The sequence below is a fragment of the Girardinichthys multiradiatus genome, chromosome 13 (assembly GCF_021462225.1).
Source record: "Girardinichthys multiradiatus isolate DD_20200921_A chromosome 13, DD_fGirMul_XY1, whole genome shotgun sequence".
NCBI classification, from domain to species: Eukaryota; Metazoa; Chordata; class Actinopteri; order Cyprinodontiformes; family Goodeidae; genus Girardinichthys; species Girardinichthys multiradiatus.
In genome coordinates, this window is record NC_061806.1 from 23,853,170 (window position 1) to 23,866,153 (window position 12,984).

Consider the following 12,984-nt stretch of genomic DNA (forward strand, 5'->3'; position numbering starts at 1 on the left):
AAGGTTAGCCATTTTTAGCCTTCAGTATTACACAGGAACATTTTAGTAATTAAGTGGAGAATAAGTATTTTAACAAAAACCCTTCAAAACAAACATTCCTACATTCAGTTGTGAATTGCATTCGTTTCCAGTTTTATTAAGTGTTTTACATTCATACCTTTATTTAATGATTTAATTATTGGATTGTGGTAGTTTAGGCTTATGATGCAAAAACTCAATTACAAAAATACTGAAACAATTAGGATTTTATCAATATATTTACATTTTAACAATTTAAGAATTCCAGTATGTATTTACTGAATTATTTTAATGAATTATTTAAAATATCACCTATATGTATTTATTCAGTTGCATATCTACTGAATTGTGGCACTTTGACCTGCCGTGCTCTTGGAGCTCCCTGTTCCTGACCATTTCTGAAATATCCATCCAGCATATTAATTTATTAGCAATCTAATCCGGTTCAGCGGTCAGTTGGCACACAGCGGCAGTCCATCAAAGGGTCATTCATGAAAGATCTAAGGAAATTTTAAATCATATGACATAGAGACTGAGTCAAATTTAAGAACCATGATGATTTTATTATAATTTCTCTGATAAAAACAGACAGTTCTCAGTACAGCATGCACAGATTGCTTACAGAGCTCCGAAATAAAACTGGACTTATGGATTGCTTCCTTTTGTTTTGTTCTTTTCTGTTTAACATGGCATCATAATTTATTAAACAGGCTGGTTAAGCTTCGTATCCATTTGGTGATGTGTGCATGGAACTGTTACGAAAATAATTTCAAAGGGAAATAGGCTCTTAAAAGCAAAATCTTAAAATGTCTACATTCAGTTCTGTGCAGCGATCCCTAATACTTTGCCTTGAAACAACCAGCAGCTATCCAAACATTTATTGTATTTATAAGAGACCTTAAAATGGCACTGATTTTTCTTAGCTTACATAATCATTATTTTAGATAAAAACCAAACGAGCAATAATTTGATCTAAATAAAGTGTTAAATAAAATCTTGACCAGCATGTTAACCCAGGATTTTATAAACCTTGCCAAAAGTAAATCACATAACATAATGCAATTTTTTTTTTTTAAAGCTTTAAATAAAGCAACTGTAGAGGGAGTAGTCTTGAATATAGTAAAATTATATCTTGACCATATATGTTAATTTTAAATTTGATTTTGTAACGATATGGATATACAGCCTCCTGTACACAATTTAAAACCCTTCATGTAGGTGTCTGCTGCCCACTTTGGAGCACAGCGGGGTGAGAAGATAAAGATACTCTCATTTAGTTTATGACATATCTACAACAGGTCTGTAGCTACAAAGGCATTCAGAGAAATTACACTTTGGCACCTTGCACGGAAATGAATATACATTTAGCTTAAATACAAAAAAAAAAAAAAAAACACCCAGAAAAATACAGGCCATCTGAGTCCCTCAGTGATTTGAGATAACAGCAAAAACTCATTTGATCTGGTTGAGAACGTGAAACGTTTGGCAAAAATAAAACTTGCTGCTGGAAGAGATGAGAGAGAGGCGGAGATCTGCCCCTGCAGACCTGACATGAGGCTGTACAGTGCATTTCTGTCGGTTGATCTTCCTGAGTGCAAGAAGTAAACGGGAACTGGAAAAGCTTATCGTCAAATGACATTGATTGGGACTCTGCAATATTTACATGTTATCACTACAACTTTTGGCTCTCTGCATCATGTAGTCCCAAGTTTGAGTCATGGACTCTAACGAGGTTCCTAGGGCTTTTGGAAGCGAAACAGGCCCAGAGTGGACATGGGGATCTTTTCCACATATTCCATTAGCATAACAGCTAATTTCAAGACTGCAACTTTTCCTGAGTGGGATACTACTTCCAGATTTGCATGGCAACTTCTACAATTTGTTTTATTGCAGTACATGTCAAATTTGGATTTTTCTTAAATAGCAGTCCAACCCTTTGGAGATACTTGGATTAAAGTGCACCGGTTCCATCCTACACTTCATTAATAGGGCGCTCCACAGGCTGGAAGTTGTTCAACTTAGACGACGCCACGTAGAAGGATTGGGTTTTGCGGTTCAGGCGGGCCCTCTTTGACGCCACCGACAGGCTGCGCTTGTTAGAGCAGATGATCTCTGTGATGAACTTTTTGCAGGCCACACAGACCTCCATGGCGACCCAGTCCTCTGTCAGCTCTTTAGGGAGCTCCAGCTCGTCGTGCGACTGCCCGTCTTTGCTGCTGCTGTGCTTGGACAACCTGCAACAGAGAGGAATGTTAGGATGTGCACAGCAGACTTGCTTTGAGCTTTGACATCGTTCAGGTAAAACCTTCGGCGTAGACTGTGTCTGCCGTATCCAGACCCGGACGCGTGTTTCTCTGGCTCAGGTGGGGCCGCAGCTGCACGAGCGTTATCTGTAGCTACTGCACTGGGACCCAGAGAGTAGATGGGCAGAGTGGAATAGGGCTTAGATGGTAGCCGCATCTGAGGTGTAAAAAACAAAAAAATATATATTTATAATAAAAACTTTTCATGCAGTTTGTTAAATTACATGTTAAGCTTTACATTAGAGTAATTATTTTTAACACTAAAAGCACCAAAAGCCAACAGCTTCCTACCTTTTTTGAGCACTGGGCACACACTGGCCTGGAGGAGATGAAAAATAACTTTAAGTTGGATTTGAATGAACAGATGATGAATGAAAAGCGCTGAATGATGCTAAAAATACACCATGATCGATTAACAAAACAGAAACAAATCCAGGTTAAAATCTCTTTAAACTTGTCTGTGCTCAACTAAAAAAGTATTTAAAAAGATGCACAATCTTAAGTTTAACTAGTATTTCTTACTGATCATTTTTAACTCAGAAGTCTTCTAAATGTTCCTTTAACAACTATTCCTATATAACGTTTTTTTAGATTTCTCCTGCAGTTTTTATAATATTCAGGACATTGGAGTACAAATAATAGCAATAGATGTGTTTACCAAATCACAAAACAACAGAACAGTAAAGTTGGCCTTCGATTCTGCACCTTTTTTTTTGGTATTTGGACCAAATTAGATCAGCTCTGTTAAAAAATCTTTAGGTCTTCTCAAATCTAGACTGGATCATTCTACAATTAAAACTGAATACTTCAGAACAGTTTAGGATCTGTCATACTTTTATCTTTTAAAAATAAAAACAAAACAACACAGTTGTTGCTGCTCTGACTGACATCTGAGCCAAACCAACAAAAGCTGAGAAATGTCTCTTTTCTGATTGTTGAATGAGCATTTGGTTCAATTCTGATATAAATCCAAGAAAAAGGATGTAAATTGTATTGAAATTACTGTTAAAAGCTCTTGATTTTTCAGAATTTCTTTTCTTTTTTGATAATAAAGTAAGAAATAAACATAAATATTTTACCATCGTTTTTCAGACTTGAAAATGACAGAGACAAGACTGCGTAAGAATCCCATCTGTAAACTAAGATAAACGCAAGACCTTTGAGATTCAGTCCTTTGAAGATGATTAATTTTTAGAACAGAAATTCTGCCTCATTTATGGCGCCTGAACAGCTTGTGTGAGTTTCAGATCAACTTCACCTACAAGCTGCAGTTTACTGTTATTTTTAAGTAATTGGATGGATGGACAGAAAAGTCTAGAAATACAAATTCCAAGCTCCTTTTTTCATTTTCCACACTTATCCAGAGCTAGAATGTACAATTTCATGGATTACCAGACTGAAGGAATCCTGAACATGTTCCCAAACTTAAGAAGTAATCAGGCTAAATAAATGTCAATGATGACTGATAAAATTAGTTATTGCCTCAATAGAAAATGTTTGAAATGTTGATAGGAGATGAATAGCACTGGCAGCGGTGCCTCAGTTTACCTTTTGCAGAACTGGCAGGTGTAGGACCAGGTGAAGAGGGAAAACTTTTTAATTCGACATGCAAAGCAAAGCTAGAGAAGGAAAATATGGATGAGAACGACACTCAGAATCTAACTGGTTCAAACAAACGTGTATAATGAGAATTTTGACTCAACAAGCAGACTCCACCTTTCCTTTCTTCAGAGCGTTGTAGACTTCTTTGTACTGCTGAAACTTCTCCAGCTCTGCCTTGACCAGAACCTGTCTGATATGCATCACCTCCTCCACCGTCAGCGTCAGGCACTCCACAGGATAACAGAACTCCTCCTGCAGGGAAATCATCACATCAGCAAACTATCCTTGCCTTTATTGATGAAACACCTAAGCCTCTTCTATGGAGGCTTAGGTGTTTCAATTCATCCAAGCTTGTATTTTATGTGTTAACATCTGTGCACGACGAAGCGCGCTTGGGTGTGACATTTTCACCTGTGAAAAATTTCGACCAGTGTGACTCTGTAGAGAAGAAATAAATGCTCAAAATGACATTTGCTCAAATAAAGCTACAAGCTAATAATCTATCTCCATGTAATCGATGTCATCTCTGTCAGTGTCTCACAACATTTGGCAGGTTTTTAAAAAGTATTTATAGGAAAATTCTATCAAAACAGTTATTATTGTGTGCCAGAAATGTACAAACTTACACATTTCAATAAAATGTGTCGTTGCACTTATATATTTAGTTCATTTATTATGAAATGAAGAGAATCTGTCGAACTGGACACCATCAATCAGTGATAGTCACTGGTTAATCCAGTGCCACTGCAAGCTATATTTGGTATAACAACCCTAATGGGGTTAAGACTTCAGCTAAGCTACACTGAGGTGCATTAGCCTGAAGGCCTTTACTGTTAAGTCTTGAGTTGATGTTGAGTAACTGCATCATGCTGAAGTGGGAAAAATAAAGAAATATATAGAAAGGGATGGGAGGCAGATCCGGAGCTAAAGTCGTGGATTGTCCCTGTCCCAGAGGATGACTCTAGAGCTCGTTGCAAGTACTGTAATACAGAAATCCGAGCGCAGCTTCGTGATTTAAAAGAACATGGCGCAGCATTCTTTATCATGAGGTTGAGATTTGGGCTGGTTCTTATTGAGGTGGGCTGATTTTACATTGTACTTGTTCTGAAAAATGTCAGTCATATCTGGCCACCCATGATCTCTGCCATTCTCGATGGCACAACAAGCAGAGGAGGAGTCCTTATAAGCTTATCTCTTATGTTTTTGATGAACAAAGTAACAAACACCAACAGAACGTCATCAAAAACATTAGAAACGAGCTAAAACAAGCTTATAAAGACTCTGAAAACGAGTCTTTATAAGCTCGTCTCGCTGTGCCGTGGAGCGCGCCAAACATGAAGGCCAACTGGAAAACCCAGGCCAAACTGGAGTTCCTATAGTGATTGGTTGAGTCTGTTGCCCTGACAACGCCCCTCCCCTCTCCTCTCCACTCACAGCAGCAACAGACTCTAAAGGTTGTGTTCACTGACCTGTAGTTCTTATGGAAAAATTGACACAAGTTGAACAAAATACAAACACGTGACGAATTATTAGTTTGTAGCTTTGTGCAAATGTCATTTGAAGCATTTTTTTTTACTTTCTGCAATTTTACATTCAGAGCAAGTTTGTGTGAAAACTTTCACTAGGGGAAAATTTTACAAATGCTAGTTTTTGGTACAAGCAAGTATTTAGCTGAACAAGTTCAGATGTTTTGCTGTGGAACTTCTCACAATGTAATGCACAGATGTTCACATCCAACATACAGGCTTGGATGATTTGAAACATATCTGCCTCCATATCTTATTACAGTGAGAGAAATACCAGGTGAATGGGGGAAAATACAACACACCCAGCATCATCAGAAGACCAGACATGCACGAGTTGGTGATGATGAAACCACAAATTATTCACATGAATGATACTTCAAGGAAAATGTGACAAAGAAGATACATGCAGAAAATGCAGGTGATGTAGGCGATGATCCACAAACTTCCAATAGGTTAATTTGGGTTTGTTTTTACAAAGTGACCCATTTGCATATGGATTTATAACTAAGGCAACACTTGCACTTGTGCAAGAAAACACCAGCAAACTTCTCCAATGAAAAATGTATTCCACCTTCTGTCTTGTTTTATAAGCTAATTTCAGTCGCTCCAGAGGCAGAGCTCTCACCCAGACAGACCTTACACAAGTCTTTAAGTAAGACCAATCAAACCAGTCATACGATGCTGAAGATGGCTTCCCTAACACAGTGATTCTGATGGTATAATCTGGTGATGTGCAGTTAACAGTGACATACCGTGACCCGAGCACCGCCGGCTGCTTCCACCTGACCAGTGGGGGGAGGGACAAAAAGGGAACAGAACATTGAAGACTGAAACAGCAGCACCTTGTACCCCGTCAGGCTAATCACATGCGGCATGTTTGGTCAAATTTAATAAGAGAACTCCATCATTGAAAGGATATTTTCAGAATCGGTTATGTAATAATTTACAGCCAATTTAATGAGAGCAGAAATAGTGTTTAAATTAAATTGTTGGGATTCTAGAACATATATATTTGAAATGACTTGTTATTCTTTTGTATGTGTTTCATAAAATCTCATTTCCAAACATAAAAGCTAGTCCAATGGTTAAAAAGGTCACCTTAGATTATCCATCTTCCCTCTCTCTGCATTCATTTAGCTCCATCTGAGACTCAAAACGAACAAAGCTGCTGCCTCCGGGCCGTGCAAAACAGACATCCAAGAACTTAAATGTCCCTGCTGGGCTTCCCTACAACCCTGTCGGTTATCTGTTCTTCGCATCTCGAGTCTAATTCTGCATATTTTCTGTTCATGTAAAAAGGAGACAAAAAAATACTAAAAATGAAACAGTGATGAACAAACAGGACAAAGATGAAGTCACCTTGCCACTGGAACCCCCAGGCTACTACAGAGTTATATAAAAAGGACAACTGCAAGTAAGTCCTTCAGACAGTTTGGTTAACCGGAGAAACTAAAACCTTATCGATCAGTGCTACAAGAAGCCCAATTGATTGCCATACCTCAGCTGTTAGGGACATGTCCTGCCACTGTCCCACAACCAACAATGATTATCTCACTGAGCAGCTGAAGTAAACGATCCACAATATCCAAAAAAGCAAAACTCTGGGCCCACATAAAGATTGTCAAGTGCTGCGTTCCTTATGATAAAGGGCTCCCAGCTGGGAAGAAGCACACTACTTTCCAAATTGTGCGTATAATCGGGTCACTGAGAGCCCGGTAGAAGTTCTCAGATTTTTGGGCTGTAGTTCAAATGCAAAATGTTTTTCTCACTTTCAGAGAGAAGACTTGGCATCATATTTATAATAAAGAGGGAAGAGGAGCAGGGCAGCTCATAAGTGTTTCCTCCTCTATACTGTGGCTGAAACTGATGGTGGAGATCCAGAAAACGTCCATATATATAGTGTACATATCTCAGGAAAGTACACAGATTTTTATGAAACATACTAGAGTAGATGTGACACCCCTGGCACTAGAATTGCGCCAAAATGTGTAAGACAGCAGCAGGGGAAAAAAAGTACCGAGAGAGCATCCTGGAGAGCAGAAAGCAATCTTAATCCAGTGTGAAGCGGGTTTATACACTAAATATTGCAACCAGACAACAGTAACCACAAATTGTAATCACGACATACTATGAAAATAGGCCTAAATTGAAACAGATAAAGCAATCTAATTACAGGGTTTAGATGTAAAGTTTCTCCAAGGCTTATAAACAAGTAGTGAGAAAGAATACATTTTCCAAATGGCCCTCTTAGCGCAGCGATCCTGTGGTTTCAATTACATCCTGTCATCCTCACTAGAATCATACGACCGAGCAGCTCAGCTGGTGACCTCATAGTAAACAAATAAGCAGTCATAGGACAGGGGGAAATTTTCAACTTCTACCGCTGCTGCTAAACGTAACCACAGCAATAAACACAGATTTATTATTTTTTTACATAATAGACAGTGAAATTGTTTTTTAAAAAAAGGTAAATGTTGTTAAAACTAAAAGTTTTATTTTTTGACGTTATAAAAAAGTGGCTGATAGTTGTAGCAAATAAATAAACAACAGCCTCTAGTCTCAACCTGTTGGCTGTGACTGAGTCAACTGGACAGCAGGCCGGTCAGTTTACCTTTAGGATTGCAATCATTATTCAGCGAGTGAGAGGAATTTTCTGTCTGACAGGCCTGAAAAATACAATTTTTTCCTCATCCGTGATCACACCTTAATTAATCACTCAAAGATCTACTTTTTTTTGCTCTGTTAGGAATAACCTTTATTAATATGCTCATAGCTGGTTTTCCCATTTATACTATAGTGAAATAAAATATAAGTTCTAATGTTTCGCTTTTGTTAAAATAGGATAAGAATGCTCATAGACACACAGTACAAGGATAAATGGCCCGAGGATTGTCATAAATGACCTGAAGCTGGGGCACTGGGGTTGATAGTGAAGCAGCTGATATAACTGGGTTGATTAGAAAGCTACAGCACACTTAGATTAAGGATGGACACCCGGTACTACACAATCTAACAGATAGACACCACAATGGTGACACATAATCTACTGATAATCACTGAGGGACAGCACATCCATTGCATTGGAGTGCCAGATATAAAAACTATATGTGACCTTCTATCAGGGCTCTTCGTCATCCTCTAACAGACGGCGACAGTCCGAGACGGGAGCCTCAGCGCTGATCTCTGTAATCATTCCTCTGCCTTAATTTAGATTAAAGGAGCTAAAAGTTAGAAACTGTTTGAGAGTCGTTCCTTTAAGAGTCAACGTTAGATAGAGTGTGTGATTGCTTCTGGGGTTCAAGTACCGGAGGAGCTCCGAGGCGTCTGACCGCCAACAGGGTGTGGTAGCTTTGAACAGCTCGTCAGTCACTAAACATTTCACTACGCATGCAGTCAGGCTACCCATTGACCAGAAGTAAAAGAAGGTATTTTGTCTGCAGTTTATCTTAAATCTGAGAGAGAAATCATCAACAAAAATCCAATTTCACAGATTGAAGATAAACAAAAATCTGACATTTTTACAAGGATACATACAATTTATCCTAATGTGTAACAATACTGCTGCGTTTTTGTGTCATTTTAGCTATGTCTTTTCTGACTAATTCAGTGTTTTAAAACCAGTTGCCAATCAAGCATCTAGTCATAACTAGAGAAGCATCAATCAATCAGTCAGAGATTGCAAAAGAAGTTAGAGAAAACAAAAAATCAACAGGTCACACCTCAATGAAACCTGGCCAGGATAAGCCTGATCGGTGCATCTCTAGTAATATCAGTCATACCCAAACAACTCACCAATGACTTCGAGCTCTGTCTGGATGGTGGTGCAAATGCCCGAACAAACGTAGTCGCCTCCCTCTCAACAGAGTGTCGCCTCTGAAGAGCCTGGTGCTTGTCTGGCTGAGAGGTGGCGGAGACGGGCAGGAACTTCAGAGTTGCTAAAGAAAAGAAAACATTTAAATAGGAATGCATGAAAAGATTGAGGGTGTACCTGATAAATCAGATATGTGTACTAAAAACTCCTCTATGTTAGATCATACGTTTCTTCTCTACAACAGCCTCAGGAGACGTGTCCTCCAATAAAGATGTGGACATACTGGAGCTGCTCTTTGTGGGCTCCTCCTGTCAATCAGATAATACCAAACCTTTAGATTAAACTTAACATTGAAAGTCCAAATAAAGTCCAGAGATACTGACAAGTTGGTAGTTTTTCAGATTTTGTTCAGCAGAGTTCAGATCAGAAGAAGCCAGAAAACTCACATCAGATTCAGAGCTGTCCAGTTCAGCCAGCGTGGGCGCTTTGAGCAGCCTCTTCCTCTGGGTCAGCTGCTGTGCTCTTTGAGGGGTTCCTGTGATCCCACTGGCCAGAGAGTGGGTGCTGCCGGCCAACTTCCTCTGTCCATCAGGAGTGTCTGTGGGTCATAAATGCCTCATTCAGCCTTTTAAAAATCACTACTAAGGCAAATAATCCTGCTTACATTACAGAGAATCTCCACGATGATGGTGACTAAATGAAGCAGCAGTATGAGCGAGCAGTAAATGATTTACCTGAACTGCGAAACAAATCCTGAGGGGTGCTGATGCTTTTCCCTGCACCTGCAGATAAATTAAGCAAACATCACCTTCAGTTGGACCGCAAAGAGATATACATTTGTTCCAAACGTTGAACTATGGGATAGGACCAAGTGTGATGAGACCAGAGACTGTGCTGTAGTGCTCTACATTCAGGCATAAACAGGTTGTGCTAAAAGAACACAGGAGAAAGTACGTGAAGGAAAGCATCGCAAGCCCAGAGAAAGACGATGAGTGAAGCCACAGCGCAAAGGTTTACTCTCATCCTCCTGTGAGGATTAATGCCACCATCTACCTACATGTGAGGCAAGCCACCAACAGCGGCGTTACGTAATTTTCTCATATTAATCAGAGAGGGCAGATTAAAGTGACCAGGCTGCAGAGGCCGGGCAATGATTTATAAGCTCACCTCAGAATCTATCTCAGTAGTTGATTAAGAACTGCTTTCACATACAGGTCAGAAATGTACAAACACCAATTATGGACATGAATGTCAATTTTGGACTTTCGCTACTTTGCCAAGTTCTGGAAGAAAAACTAAACAGCACACTCAGAGGAAAGAAATTGATTCTAATGTTCAGGTACAATAAATACACTTTCAAACATAAATTTCTTCCTAATGTTGAACTACAGGATAGGACAGAGTGAGACGGAACCAAAGACTGAGCTGCAGTGAGCACCGAGACTTAAGCTTGTTAGTGCCCTCAAACTGCTGGAACACCAGTGTCACTGTCCAGAGTGAAGACAGGGACAACCAAAATGATTTTTTGGAGAAAGCTTTACGCTCAGATGAGACAAAGATTGCGCTTTTTGGTCACAGTGTAAAAAAGTACATCAGGAGGAGTCAAGGTCTTTCAAACCGAAAAATCAGTGCACCAACTGTCAAGCATGGTGGTGGCAGCATCATGCTGTGGGGTTGTTCCACTTGCTGTGGTGCTGCACAGCACAAGGTAGACGGAATAGTAATGGAGGAGGAGTATCTCCAACTTGTTCATTGCAAATGAAATCAACTGCTAGATTGTTGTAGTTGGGACACTGATCCCAAGCACACTAAACTAAACTAAACTAAACTAAACTAAACTAAACTAAACTAAACTAAACTAAACTAAACTAAACTAAACTAAACTAAACTAAACTAAACTAAACTAAACTAAAACGATTAGTTTCTAGCCTTTTTCCAAAGCCATAAAACTATGTCAGTGCCAGGAACAATCAGTTTAAATGAACTTTACCAAGTCTGATATAAAGAAGAGATCAAATATTTATCCAGATATTTACCACAAGCTTGTTAGAGGGACAAAAATATGTTGTTTCACAGCCAATTTGTGCACAAATTCTTTTTAAAAGAATAACTGAGTAAAAGCTGTATAATCAGCCCACTTGAGGAAAAAAAATCATTTAAATAAATTATTAAAACCTCAAAATGAAAGACATTTATGTCCATCATGAGAGCATGTAAACTTCTGACCAGAAGTCTGTGTATTATCTTCGTACATTATCACTAATATTACCTCCAAAACATAGGGAAAAACTTTTAAATGCCAGACATATTCAGATTAAGTTGCTCTGTGTTGACTCAACCTCTCCACCGCTGCTTTTATCAGAGTAACCAGTGTGTCATATATACAACTGTACAAGACAGCTATGAAATTATATTAAAACGTGTTACAGTCACGGAGAAAGAGAAGCTTATTCTAAAAACAGCCTGGAATGATGCACAAATGTTAAAATACGAACACAATGACTGTTTACCTGATGAGTCAAAACTGTAAGACATGCTTAGAGGTCGCATGACTGACAGAGATGCCCATGTTTGGAGGAAATAAAAAGGAAAAAGAAAACGGAAGCAGAAGCAGAAGAAAATGGTTAAATGAACAGAGAAGTTAAATCGTAAATTTGGAAAGTTAGAACTTTAAATGATCTAAGCCCTCTAACCTCAGATTAACCTCAAGTGTTTCATAAAGCTGGATAGTTTTGCAGCAACTGATTCATGTTTGCTACTAACAGGAAAACTGGCTTGTGACTTGCATCGCCCATTTTGTGTTGTCAATAAAATTGTATTACTTTAAGGCAAAATACAATACTTCTGTAAAGTCTCCATCTCAATATTTCAGACTCAAGTTTCCAGGTTGTTTTCTGACTGTTCTCATAATAATCTGAACATCTGAGAACAAAATGACAAATAAATTCATGATGAAAAACAAGTTAAGGCTCAGTGCAAGTCACTGCAATCCTTGATTAAACACTCTGACATTTCTAGATAAATTAGCAAGATAAATCAAGATGGATGTGGTTAAAAGTGGGTAGCAGCCATGCACTAAGTTAACATCCCTTTCCTTAAGAATGTGTTCCAGTCAGCAGAGACATATTGGCTGATCAAATATGCTTGTATGCCAGGCTGTAAACATCATTTTTGTGATAGTGCGCCTCACCTAGGCGGTTCCTTCGAATCATATCTGGTGAAACCGGCCGGAGCTTCCTCTCAGCTTTGATGTCTTCCAGCAGTCGCTCGTGGAGGCTCCGAGGACGTGGAGGATGGGGCTTGAGCTTACGAGCTGAAACCTGAAAAGCACCAGAGGTGAGGTTTTGATAGAAATGAACACCAAAATAAAGTTTCACTGAGAAATACTTTTTATGGCATCAATTCATCCAGTTACTCTGGAGTTACTTAAAGTACAGATTGTTTTTTTAAGGTTCCTCATCATCTACACTTTTTTTAGGTTAGTCTGCACCTTTACCCCCATCTTCGTCTTATGCACCCTTCTTTTCAGCTCAAACGAACAGTTGTTTTACAGGATTTAGGTCTGGAGACAAAGATGTTCCTGCAAGAAGGTTGACTCTTTGTCTGGTGCATTTGGCTCATTATGAAGCAAAAAGACCAAATGACAAGCTATGTTAGGTGTTCTGACAGACGGTGTCAGAAGAAAAACAGGCCCACAGCATCACGGATCCTCCACCGTTGTTAA

At 39.0% G+C, this 12,984-nt stretch overlaps 1 protein-coding gene across 5 annotated transcripts in view; it reads right to left on the reverse strand.

Moving 5' to 3' along the window:
• Positions 1-555: 555 nt before the first annotated feature.
• Positions 556-12,984, reverse strand: part of spire1a (spire-type actin nucleation factor 1a) — a 38,960-nt gene continuing 26,531 nt past the window's right edge. Inside the window, exons 8-19 of one of the 5 annotated variants that reach the window (XM_047384137.1) lie at positions 12,451-12,580; positions 11,771-11,812; positions 9,995-10,042; positions 9,707-9,858; positions 9,487-9,568; positions 9,242-9,384; positions 6,202-6,231; positions 4,038-4,175; positions 3,870-3,940; positions 2,613-2,640; positions 2,324-2,478; positions 556-2,252 (exon numbers count right to left, since the gene is read on the reverse strand). In XM_047384137.1, the coding sequence (XP_047240093.1) occupies positions 1,991-2,252; positions 2,324-2,478; positions 2,613-2,640; positions 3,870-3,940; positions 4,038-4,175; positions 6,202-6,231; positions 9,242-9,384; positions 9,487-9,568; positions 9,707-9,858; positions 9,995-10,042; positions 11,771-11,812; positions 12,451-12,580 (1,281 nt within the window). In that variant the 3' untranslated portion in view covers positions 556-1,990. Of the gene's footprint in view, positions 2,253-2,323; positions 2,481-2,612; positions 2,641-3,869; positions 3,941-4,037; positions 4,176-6,201; positions 6,232-9,241; positions 9,385-9,486; positions 9,569-9,706; positions 9,859-9,994; positions 10,043-11,770; positions 11,813-12,450; positions 12,581-12,984 lie in introns of those variants that run through there. The other 4 variants (XM_047384139.1, XM_047384138.1, XM_047384140.1 and 1 more) reach the window with 4 other exon arrangements.